Here is a 12,489-nt window from a genome sequence, read left to right on the forward strand (position 1 = left end):
CACTGAAAACATTTCATGACCACAATAGTAACAAAACCTGGTGCATATACAGAAGTAATGAGATAGAAATTACAGAATGTTAATTCAGAAATTACAACTGCAAATCTTTCATCCTACATTGTTAATTCCCTACTACTAGGCAGTGTTGATTTCAGCTAAATATTGATTCCTCAGATGCTCCAGTTTGTGTTTGGACCACATTATCCCATATTCTTCACATCTACCAATAAATCAGGACTAGAAATTAGTCTTAGAAGCTAATGAAATTTACTAATTCCACTGACTACACGGGGCTACTTATTTTCTCCTGGAGCAAAGAATTGTCCTGAAGTTTTCCAAAAGATATTAAATAACAACAAACCAAACCAAGCAACCAACCAGCATGGAGTTATCAACCCAGCACAAAAGACTAGAGTCTCAAAATAAAGGCAGGCTCACTTTCAGTTGCTTTTCAAAAGTGTAAACAGAAACCCTCTTAGGAATACTTAGTGCTTTTCATTTCTGCTTACGGAACCCGTACCATTTCTAAGTCAGTCTCAGGATTACTCCTTGAATCACTAAGTATGGACTATTAGTTACCTCTGAAACATCAGATCTCTCCTAAAATGTCATGACACAAAAGCAAACAAATCTTGTATTTGACCACTCCCCAGAATTCTAAGTGAATTTTTATTTAAAAAATAAAAACAGCCACTATCCTGAATAATCTTTTACCTTATAATTTAAAGCTGTATAGGATAAAGTTGCAAATACTTAAACATGTACTTCAAAATGTACATTTGTATTGCATAATTTTAGGTTCAGCATGATAGGAAATAATTTGCGAAGAAAAAAATAGGATTTAACCACACATCTTACCTGAATTGCATATGCTGCAGAATCCTGAGCACGAACATTATCCGCATAAGCGAGGAATGCCCTGGTCAGTTCCATTAATAATCCATAGGCAAAATTTGGATCCTCCACACCAGCCTCAACCACAAACAAGATGCCACTTTTATTAAAACAGTAATGGCTGTATCTTTAATCTCTAAATAATCACTTTGAAGCCTGACTCTAAACTCTTTTGATGAGAGAGCAAGTATAGATTTTCAAAGTTTCTAAAGATAAGAGGTTCCCTGCTCCCAAGTACTTAAAAAACCCCTTAAAGCTAAATACAGCAATATTTCTTACCACAAATGTAAAGTGTTTTCCTTGAGTTTCACTTGTTGAAAAATCAAGTCTGCCAGGATCTATAGCTCCCAGTTCACCTAAACATTCTCCACAAAGTAATCGGGCTTGAGAATTTGCATCCTGGCAGCCGATTAGAAGAACAGTTACCAACTGGGAGATGACTGGCTCCACAGTTTCACTGTCTGTTACATACTTTATCAATTTTTCCTAGGAAGTTGAAAAATAAAGATCAGTTATTCTACAACCATGTTTACGGCAAATAATCTCAGAAATTTTCTATCTGGAACTCACTCTTACTTTGTATTTCATTTATTCATGACTTTAGGTTAGTGATTTAAATACTGCCATTTTGTAACTATAGCCCAATTGCCCTAAATTGCTTGTTACCCTAGGAAGGACTAAACAAATTAATAAGAATAAGGGATCTGGGCCTCAATTAATAATGCTGTCATGACCAATACTCTATTTCAATATCATACACCTCTCTACTAATTTCATTTTCTTTCCTTGTCTTACTAAGAACCTCTCTTCTTTTCTACATTACCGTTTTCACTTATCTGTCCCTTTTCTTCATGTACTCCGATACTTCAATTTCTTTCATGCAGCTGTTCTCATACCTTCTGGCTTCACTGCCATTTGTATCTTTATTATTTCCCATTTGTGGGCCATTTATTCACTCTCAGTCCTACAAAGCTCAGGGTTTCAAGTCCTTTAATAAATGCCCATCACGTTAATTGGATTTCCTTTCTTCTTCATGTTGGCCCAAATTTATTCTCCAGTTCCACATTTAGGCCAAATACATAGAAAAATTTCTCTTAATAATGTGAAGATGTTCGCCATTGTTATGTTTAATGAAAACTGAAACCACAGCCAACATAAAAGAGCAAATAGCTCCGCAAGCTGTGGAACTAATTAAGTTTGATTTGCCTCAATTATTTTGCTAGACTTCTAACTAAGCAAGACATGACAAGATTTTGCTGACCTCAGCTGCCAGAATTACTGATTGGCCAGAATATACACAATGATGGCTTGTTCTTTTAGCTACGTTTTTTTTTAAATGGCTGACTGAAGAGTGTCCCACAATCTTATGGTTACTAAGGCTTCTTAAACTTCTCTGTTTAAATAAGTCACATACACCCCTCTGGGCTAATAACCACACTGATTTGTAAAGCAGTATCTTTGCGACTTGTACGTGGTTACAAAATTTTTTGGAATACGATCAATGGATTCACATTTTTGAGGGTGGAAGGCAAAAAAGGAAGAGAAAAATCAAGGTGGTTACACACATCTTAATTCTTTCATATAAAAACCGTTGGTTTTAATGGAATGTCTCCTGATGCAAAAGCCATACATGTTCTAAGGGAGAACAAGCCCACACAACAGATTGCTGAAATGCACTTCTTAGATGCATCTTTCCTCAGAGTTGAAAAAGATAAGAAATATACCACTAGCCTTGCTGAATCAGCATCACACAGATTAGGAGGGTTTGAAAGTCTTCTTACAAGAAGACACAATGAAAATGAATCCCTTCTCTCCATTATATAAAGAAATGGCTAGCTTAATAAGTTGAGGAGGATAACACAGTTCACGTGAACACCCAGTAACAGTAAGGAGTTTTAGGCTGTTCATACAGGTGCTACTTTGATTTACTGAATTTACTTTAATTCTACTGAAAGAAGTTTTCCATACCTGATTTCTATATAATGTTTCTTTCAGGCTGGTAAGTGCATGAATACGAACATCCACATTCTCATGCTGAATAGCTCTCATAGACAGCTGCAGTGTTGTCTGCAAGTCAGTGCTTTTAGAGGATTCCTGAACAAGACATGACATAAGAAGTTCAAGGTAAACATAACAGGAACACGGTTAAGTAGCATCTCAAAGAACACAAGTGAGAACATATACAAACAACTACCTTTCTGCCTACATTCTCAGCTGTATCCATACACCACTGTCTATTTTTCAAATGTTTTCCTCAAAAAGGTTCTATATTTACACTTTTGTGTATATATAATTATAGGGTAAATAAAAATGACTAAATCAGAAAATGCTTTGCTTTGAGCACCGCATTATCTAAAATCAAATTAATTTTTACTTTTGTTATCTCATTTCCACTAAATAATTACTAATTCCCATCTATTACCTAAGCACTCTGAAGGAAAGCAAAAGAAATGGACCATAGAGTACTCCTAAAAAATAGACAAATTTCGTTACCTTTAAAGACAATACAGAAGAGGGATCAAATTAAAAGTATCTTATCTTGTAACACACTCATTCCATCGCTAATACTGCTCTTATAGTCTCAAAAAGATGAAAAATCACGTGTTAGGAGATGCTACAGAAAGAAGCATGTTAAACATGAGCATATTTCATTCCTAAAGAAGAATAAGAACCTGCTTCAAAGTATTCCTGCAACACACAAATTCTGTTTTGTTGTGGGAGCAGAAAAATACTATTTCTGCTTAACAATAAAATTTATATGTTTTCCTCACTTGTCAAGAATTCATTTGATGCATTAAAAACAAACAAATACATAGAAGAAGTTGTACCTTTCTGTATTCCTGAAGGACAACCTGAATTTCTTTCAATTCTGGAAGGTCAGGCAGGAAATATATTTCATGTAAGAAGTCTCGTACTGCATCCCTAATAGTTAAAAAAAAAAAAACAAAAAAACAACCACAAAACAACATTGCAAAGAACATAGCAAACATTAGTTGGATTGGAAAAATCTTTAAAATCCATCAAAAGAAAGCAGTTAAATGTAATCACTAGAAGAACAGAGGCTTGAAAAGCAGGAAAAAGTAAATCACGTGATTTTAAAAATCTAATTAAGTACACATATGAAACCATTTGCTTCTCTTTGTTACTCAACTAAGCATGACAGGTATTCCTCCTCTATACTTTATACTGCTTTATCTTTTAAAGACAGCTCTTTCCAAAGCTTTCAGAGTCATCATTCATCTCTACCAGGTTTGGCTTTCCTTATTTTGCACACTGGCCAAAGAGGGAGAATAACCCCATTTGATGTGAATCCAGTTCCTGTTTTCCTCATAAGAAAACACACAACCAAGAAAAGAATTCTGTGTTCTTAACATGAAGGAATCTCTTTCAATTCTTCTACTATGGGCTTCTACAAGAGCCTATTATTCCCATTGTCACCTTTTATTTTGAATACTGTTGGTATGATACAGTGCAAGAAAAAAAGAAAATCCAACAAAAATAATCAGGATATAAACTACCACCATCCTAAAAAAAATAATAATTCAAGCTACAAAACATACAATAATTAAGACTCAACACTGTCTTCAAAAAGGTTAAATGACGAAAACTCTTGTATTAGACTTTGGTTTTACTTTCAGCTGGTGTGACCACTTGTGAAGAGGATCCATTAAATCCTACTCCACATTAAATTCTGTGCACTTCATAACTAGAACTTTAATTATAGAAAGAAACAAATACAGAACTAATTTCTTCTCTATTTCAAGTTCTGTATACTTCCCTCGTTATTCTGTCTATATGCTCTGTAGAGGGAAGACATTTTCTACACCAGCAGAAAAAAACGCAGAATCAGAAAATCTGGCAGGGGGGAGTGTCTGAATAGGTTGTAGCTTGGCCATAGCATCACATATTTTTATAAAGACAATATAAAAACACCTTTTCTGATGCGGCTATCACTTGACAAATTTCAAAATCTCATTGCAATTTAGAGAAGTGGGAATTTTATAGAACAATGTACTATTTTGCAGAAAAATAAGTTTTCTCATCTCAGTGCTGGACAACTTTAATTCAGGGTTATCCCCAACCTTATTACATGATTTAATTCATGTAACTGAAAATATTTTTTACGGTACCTGTTCTCAACTATGAGAAAGTAAAATACTGCTGTAGTTTCCTTTGGCTGGATATGTATAAGTGGCAGCAATGCTACTATCACATGACTAAGCAAGGAGCCAAGGTATGAGTGGTCCAGACTTCGAACAAAACAATCCCAGGCTCTAAACAAGGAAAGACAACAAAATAATAGTCATCAATGATTCTTCTCTTCATAAAGACATTTTAGGAGAGTCATGAGAAGCATTTTAAGTTATTTCAGCTCTTTGTACTGTAGAACAAAACAAAACAGTGTATTCAAGGACAGAAACAGCCGGTATGTCACTGTTTGGGCACACTATCACTTCACCTGCAACACAGTTCTGGAAAGTCATCCTTGTATCTTAGAGCTGTTCTCAGCGTAGTCATCATCTTCACTCTTACTGAACTGATGTGTTTGGGACCCATGAGCTTCATTAAAGACATAAGACTGTTTAAAGCCTAGACATAGAGAAAAGCCATTTTAGTGTATTAGATAGTCAGTAAAACATAAACAAGCCATATATTCTAATAAAATCAAGCTATCCTGGCTTAAGAAATCATACCCTGTAAGACATGAAATTCAGTTTGATGTTTCAGTAAAGAATTTGGGGGTCAGAAGAGAATGAAAGGGGATCCATAACGACAAGACAAAAAAGTCTTTACTTAAGCTGTTGATAAGGGAAGAACTGTGGACACCAAAGGAGTTCACAGTTATAGAAGTCTATTATAAGACATGATTGACCACATGTCCAAAGGTTTAGAAGCTGCAAAAAGCAGGTTTTAGAAGTATATTTAAAAAATATATTTAAAAGCCAAAGTAATTTGCATTAAAAGAAAAAAAAAATAACACAACAACAAAAAAAAACCCACAAAAACCACCAACAGAATTGACAGACAACTTCTGGCAGAAGTGATTGGTAGCTTTACGGAACAGGTAATAAGCTCAGTTGTCACTGGGACTGATGAAAGACGAGAAATACTGAGATGCAGAAAAAGTAGGTATTTCAGTCACAGTGACACTGTACCAAAGGTAGTACGACATCCAGCATGACAGATCAGTAACACAGGAAGAAACCTGAGCTTGAGGAAAGGTCATGGAAGGGGAAACTCGCCAAGAACAAAAAACAGAATAAGAAAATATAGAAACAATAGGAGGTGCAGCAGAAGAAATGCTATACAAATTAAGAAATTCAAAAAGTGTGAAGACATAGGGCTATGAAAATGACAGCATCTTAACATGAATATCTGAAAAGCAAAAAGCTTGAAAGAACACCAGAGAAAACACAGTTCATCAATGCAAAGGTTATATATATTCTAGCACTGAGAAATTCCTTACAGAAATAATCCGTGCTACCTCTATGAGGTGGCTAAAAGGCCTATCTCATGGTTAGAAGCACTGCCTCAGCAGAGCAGAATTTTCAGACTTGATCTCAAGTTGTGAGCTCTAATTTCGCTAAATGTTCTCTACTGCAAAGTTGAAAGGAGCTGTTCTGTGAGAAGCAAAACCAACAAAGCCTATTTTCTCTTGTATTTGCATCTTACATTCTTTAGCTTTGCCCTTTGGTGCCCTTATAACCCTCTTCCCTGCAATAACTCCAGTTTTCTCCCATAGTCCCTCATCTTCCACTTTGTTTCCTTCACATACACTTGGATTCCTCCTCTACAATTACTGGTTGACTGATTTGTTACATATACCATGTATGACTGAAATACGTACATTAGCTGACCATTAAACAAAAAGAAACAAAAACTTCTGAGCTTACACAGAGGTCCTACCCACAGTGAGAGCACAGGTTTTCAAGAATCATGTGGGAACCTTAGTATCTGAGACTTCAATGTCAGTTGCACAAGGACATAGTAAGCCTGGAATACTGAAATAGTCCTTGCTTATCTTAGTTTTAATATTAAAAATTAAGTTTACGCACCATTTTTTTATCTTCAATGCCAACACTGGAACTCAGTAACTGCATGTTAAAAAAAGCCAAGATACCAAGCAATTTAGGTTGCAGATAATCAGCCTGTGGAGGGAGGCAAAAAAAAAAAAAAAAAAGAAGAGAAAAAAAAAAAGTAAAAAACCCAAATAATCTCACTATTAACACATTTTTATTTTTTTTTTAAGCTTAGCAAGTATGAAATGCTAATTCTGAAAGACAAATGACAAGAATCCCAAATACATACACTGCTCCTTAAGAAATATCAGTGTTAATGAAAGACACTCTTACTAGGCTGTGTGACTTTTTGTTGCGGTAGGATTTTGAGGTTGGAGGTAGGGGAGGGGTTGTTTGTTTGGACAGGTTTGTTTTTTTTTTTTTCTTTTCTTTTTTTAATGCATACTTGGTATGTATCTCCCTATTACAGGAACACTTAATGTGAAACACCAGCCTTTCCTCCGCTTTTTGCCTTGAATAAGTGATGTTCAGAGAATGTTAAATTGTCTTCACTCTCAGACTGGAGGGAAAAAAAAAAAAAAAAATTGAACAAGACACAACATGAACACTTTCATGTCCTTACCATTTGTTCAGGTGACGTTATTTCTCTAGGCCCCTGATAGGGATCATCATGAGATGCAAATGAAGCCAATATTGACAAACCATTGAAGACTTGTTGATAATGCTCTCCTATACGCAACAATAATTCATTATGCAGTCCCTGGTAATCCTGTCTCAGCAAGCTGCCCAGTTCTATTTCAGTCTCGTTCTATAATCAAATAGCAAACAGAAACCACGTCTTAATTTCATCACAATCTAGCACACCGAGTGACAGGAAGCATTGGACTCTGGTTAATTTACCATAGACATCAAAGAAAAAGCTTCCCATCATCTCAATATTGGACAAATCAAGTTTTTAGTGTTTTTAAGTTCCCAAAATATCTTACAACAGTTCCTCAGAGCCAATGGAAGAGATGATAAATACCAACAACAAAACTTCTGCATATACAATTTTTCCACCCATGCTTTGCAACACCTTGACTTAAATAAAGCAGAAAGCTCACTATGGATCAATTGTTGCTCCTAATCTGTATGTATAATAGAGGAAATGTCAATTTACCTTGAGATAATGAAGCGCCCGCTCAAGCTCATCCTTGGAGCAGGAACAGACCAAATGAGAGAAGATGTACTTGAAGTTATTGATTAAAATCTCTCTTCTATTTACATTCAACTGTTTTGCTATGGTTCGAATAAGTGCGGAGGCTGCAGGACTAGCCTTGGCTGCAAGGTCAGGAAGCAAAACTTGTAGGGTCCGCTGGTAAATTAAGAACAACACTTAATGGAAAAAACAAAACCAACCAAACAAAAAGCCTTACTAAAACCCAGGGTTTGGCTTTGTCCCATTTGTGTGAGTACAACAATACACATCTCTGGTCATATGTATTACCATAGGTATGAACAAAGAAGAATTTTAGTAACATGGAAATACCTAGTAAAAATACAAATTAAAAAAAAAATAGTTACTTAAGGAGGTGCTTCATCTAATCCACACTGAGAAACACGCAAACAAAAAGTGAGCTAGCATTTTTTGTGTCCATCCAGATTCTCCACAAAAGGAAATTTTAAAAGAAAAAACAAAACAAACAAAAAAAACCAAACAGCCCCACAACAACACTCCCCCAACCTACCAGTCAACTAGAACACTGCTTACTTAACAGTTGTGCATTTCCTGTCTACCAACAAACTAAATACATGTATGCAGATGAAGCTACTTAGGTCTCAAGTAAAACAGGAATCTAACCAGATCAGGAAGATATCTATCCACAGAACAACAGCTTTCTTCACTTGAAAAAAGAAAGCAGACATCATACAAAAATCCCAGCTTAGGAAGAATCCCTCCAAGTGCACTAAATCTTTAATATAAATTTACTAAATGAGTACTCTAGACTTTAGTTAGCTTGTCAGCCATCATACTTGAATTAGCACTGTAGCCATCACTGTAACTCTTCGATAGAACTCCTCCTCTGTATTTGAGCTCCCAGTTGCAGCAATCCCTAAATATTCTATATCATAACAAACAACAGCAAGTAGAGAAAAAAAAAAATCAGATCTGTGACATTCACAGAAAAATTGTGGTCTAAAACAGAAATCCACAAGCACACACACATACAAAAAAGGAAGGACTGAGCAACTTACTGAGAGAAAGCGATTTAGATCAGGAAAATCAAATACATTGGCAATCTCGGATAACATGTCCAGAGCCATTTCCCTCTGGTGAACAGCCGTGTGTTTCTGTAGCTCGTGACCCTGGCATGGAACGCTCAATGCTGCCATCTGGCTGGAGTGCAGGGATTCCACTAGAAACTAAGCATGAAGAAATACATATTTAGTAGTATTTTCCCCTTTTTCACGCCCTAAAAAAAACCACAAGAGTTTCACTCCTCTTCCTATGCATCTGTTTGTTTCTTTTTTATTGCGCATAGATCTGTGATTATTACTTTGCGCAGGACTGGATTATCATCCACTTAACAACTGTATTTAATTTTGCAACCTTGGATTCAGACATTGCATTATTAAAAAAATATTCAAAATTAGGAAAGTCTGCTTTTCATAATTTTATTTTAAACAGAACTTCTGTCTTTAGGTAATGGCTATATCAAAAGAACAAACCTATCACGTCAGTATTATGCCTATAAAACGTTGACTACAATTCCAATTTTAAATGATAGCCCCTTGTGGCAATGGTACCACATAATGCAAGAAACTATGTAGTTCTATTTCAGAATGACAGCATCTAGGGAATAAAAAAAAAAAAAAGCAATACTGTTGAGGGGAGAAGACCATGACAAAGTCCAAGACTTCCCATTCCTTCCTGAATGTTTTTCAGGAGGGTAAACATTCAGAGGTTTTTTTGTTTTGTTTTTTTAAATCATTTCTTTCTCGTCCTATGATATTTCACCTCGTAAAATCTTGTAAGTTTTTACCTTTACTACCATTTCCAAAGCACACAAAAAGAACCTAAACGTATCCCTTTCTAAACCACCAACTCTTTTCTTTTTACCTGACAGATAGGCTTCTTGTACTGACTGAAAAAAGCTTGCAGTTTTATGGACTTAGCTGCCGCCAGGGATCGAATTTCTGTGTATGCTGCTCCAGCCACAGAAGCTGACTTCGACAACAAACAGTGTAACAAATGCAAGAGGGCAAACGGTACCAAATCTCCTTTTGATGCCCTTACAAAGTAAGCAGACGAAAATGAATTAAAATGGAAAAAATAATTGTTGCATCAATAAAATGACTTGAGAATAAACAATTACCATAATACAAAGATGACTCATTGTATTTGCATAGCTTATCTGTACTTCCTCTGACAGAGCAGAAGAAAATTAGGAACATTCCATATGAACCAATAGCTTACAACAGTTGCAAGGGACTCTGGACAAAGGCTGACCTTGAAACAAGTAATTTAAATTTACATTTACACTTCAACAAAAAGTTACTTTGCATCACAAACTGTCACTACTTTGCAATTTTCAAGATACAATTAAAAAAACCTTCCAATATCTCCTGTCGTGAGAATCAAGGTATCTTTAAGCTCATTATTTCTTGATATTTTGGCATTTGTATAGGCTTCTTTCATTCTTGAAACAAACAGCTGCAACACATGGAAACAAAACAAAAAATAATTTTAGAGTGTTTGACATTAGTGAAACAAAAACCATAGTAAGTTAGGAAAAATAACAAAAAATAAATATGAATTCACCTCTTTTATGAATCCTTCTTCAGAGTCTAAGGATTCCAGTATGTTTTTTATGCAGTCACTGAAAGCTACTCTGACATATTTGTCTGGATCTTCCATTAGATTTAATAAAGAACCAACAAGAGTCTTCACACTGGACTCATCAGTGTTAAAATCCAGATGTTTGCAAAGATGAGGTATATTTTCTATAAATGCTGGGTGGCATAGGTTGGAGGAGAAAAGGAAAATATATTTTAATTTTTTTTTTTTAAAATCTATTGAACTGTATAAAACAGTGATGCAAGTAAGTCATTAAGCATACTACATCTTTTAACAAAAGAGTAAATACTGTCAAACCAGACAAGTTATTTAAAATTCAGATTTTATCAAGTATTACATTTCTAGATATAGCCATAGACCAAAATTAAACCGAAGTAGTTTAAAAAGAATATAAACGACAACATCAAACATTAGCAGTGATATCAACTGAAATACAACATTTCAAGCACTACTATAGCTATTAAAAAAAAACAAAACAAAACAAAATCAAAACACACCACCACAGGAAAAAAGAAATGGAGCAAGGTACAGAAGTAGTGATGCAGTACCTTATAGAGAAGTACAAAATGTTAATAAAGGTAAAGTCACCTACCTTGCTTTACTGAACTGGATACTTTGTTCTCAAGGAGAGTAAGAAATGGCTTGAAAACAGAGGCTTGCACAGAACAAATTTTTTCATGAGAAGTCACAGTAAGGCTGCTACATAAAATATCACAAGTTAAATGCTTAATAGCAGCATCTGCTAGGGAAGGTTGTACACTGAATGTACCAGAAAGACAGCAAGATAATTTCCCAACTATAGCAGCGCAAGCCTCCTTGACTAGCTCAGATTCATCGTTGATTTGATTTCTGAAATAGAACCAAAAGTGAAACCATTTTAACAGATCATTTACCTAGAAATTTGTATTTCCACATTGTTTGAATTCTCTAATTATACTAAAAGTACTATTAGGAAAATTTAAGGATCTATCTCATTAAATTATCTTTTTCCTTTTCAGATTACCCTCAAGTTCTATTAAATGCTTGAACTAGCACTGGGCATGGTGAGTCTGGCATGTTATAAAGAAACTGAAGACCAGACACAATAGGACAGAATGCACCAAGACATATATACAAAAGGCAGAGAAATTGGAAAAAATTTAAGAGACATACGGACAAATATCACATATATTTAACTGGCAAAGGCATCTCCTTTCTCCTCCTTAGTTTAAATTTGTTAATTAGAAATGAAGTCTTCAACTAGCAAAGCAACTTGTGTACTGATATTGTAAGCAAACGCTATTCTATCATACATATATCGTCACTTACACCTATCCTGCTAACACCTTATGATTTCTGAAATTGAGATCTAGCAAATTCTGGATAAAACAGAAATAAATATTTATTTTCATGCTTATACTACATTTTTTTATTTGTCCGCTTCTCTTCTTGCATGAAGACTGAAAAGCAGAATTAATACATACAAAAGAGCCTTGGGAATCATACTGCAGGACTGTACACTTGGTGGATGAAGCAGGAGAGAGAATCCTTTAACACAAGTAGCCCGAATTACTTCATGAGGACTTTGTAATGCCCAATGATAAATGGATTTTCTCCAATCCAGACAAATGTTTCTTGGGAAAAGAGACAGAAGGAACACACAGTGTGACTCAGTTTGGGGTGCTAAAAAGAAAAAAAAGCGAACAAAATAAAGCAGATAATTACTTGATTTAAACTTTTAATTTCATCAATCATCGT

The 12,489-nt window shown here is 35.1% G+C and overlaps 1 protein-coding gene across 1 annotated transcript in view; it reads right to left on the reverse strand.

The window, feature by feature from the left end:
- The window catches only part of ATR (ATR checkpoint kinase), a 37,079-nt gene that overhangs the window by 19,241 nt on the left and 5,349 nt on the right, over window positions 1-12,489 (reverse strand). Inside the window, exons 7-21 of the mRNA XM_086754792.1 lie at window positions 12,216-12,414; window positions 11,345-11,601; window positions 10,717-10,907; window positions 10,508-10,608; window positions 10,015-10,186; window positions 9,150-9,317; window positions 8,074-8,268; window positions 7,537-7,722; window positions 6,951-7,043; window positions 5,354-5,484; window positions 5,025-5,168; window positions 3,723-3,816; window positions 2,863-2,988; window positions 1,174-1,380; window positions 859-972 (exon numbers count right to left, since the gene is read on the reverse strand). Of these exons, the coding sequence (XP_086610918.1) occupies window positions 859-972; window positions 1,174-1,380; window positions 2,863-2,988; window positions 3,723-3,816; window positions 5,025-5,168; window positions 5,354-5,484; window positions 6,951-7,043; window positions 7,537-7,722; window positions 8,074-8,268; window positions 9,150-9,317; window positions 10,015-10,186; window positions 10,508-10,608; window positions 10,717-10,907; window positions 11,345-11,601; window positions 12,216-12,414 (2,378 nt within the window). The remainder of the gene's footprint in view (window positions 1-858; window positions 973-1,173; window positions 1,381-2,862; window positions 2,989-3,722; window positions 3,817-5,024; window positions 5,169-5,353; window positions 5,485-6,950; window positions 7,044-7,536; window positions 7,723-8,073; window positions 8,269-9,149; window positions 9,318-10,014; window positions 10,187-10,507; window positions 10,609-10,716; window positions 10,908-11,344; window positions 11,602-12,215; window positions 12,415-12,489) is intronic.

This window comes from Chlamydotis macqueenii, chromosome 9 (assembly GCF_036417535.1).
Source record: "Chlamydotis macqueenii isolate bChlMac1 chromosome 9, bChlMac1.mat, whole genome shotgun sequence".
Classification (NCBI taxonomy): Eukaryota; Metazoa; Chordata; class Aves; order Otidiformes; family Otididae; genus Chlamydotis; species Chlamydotis macqueenii.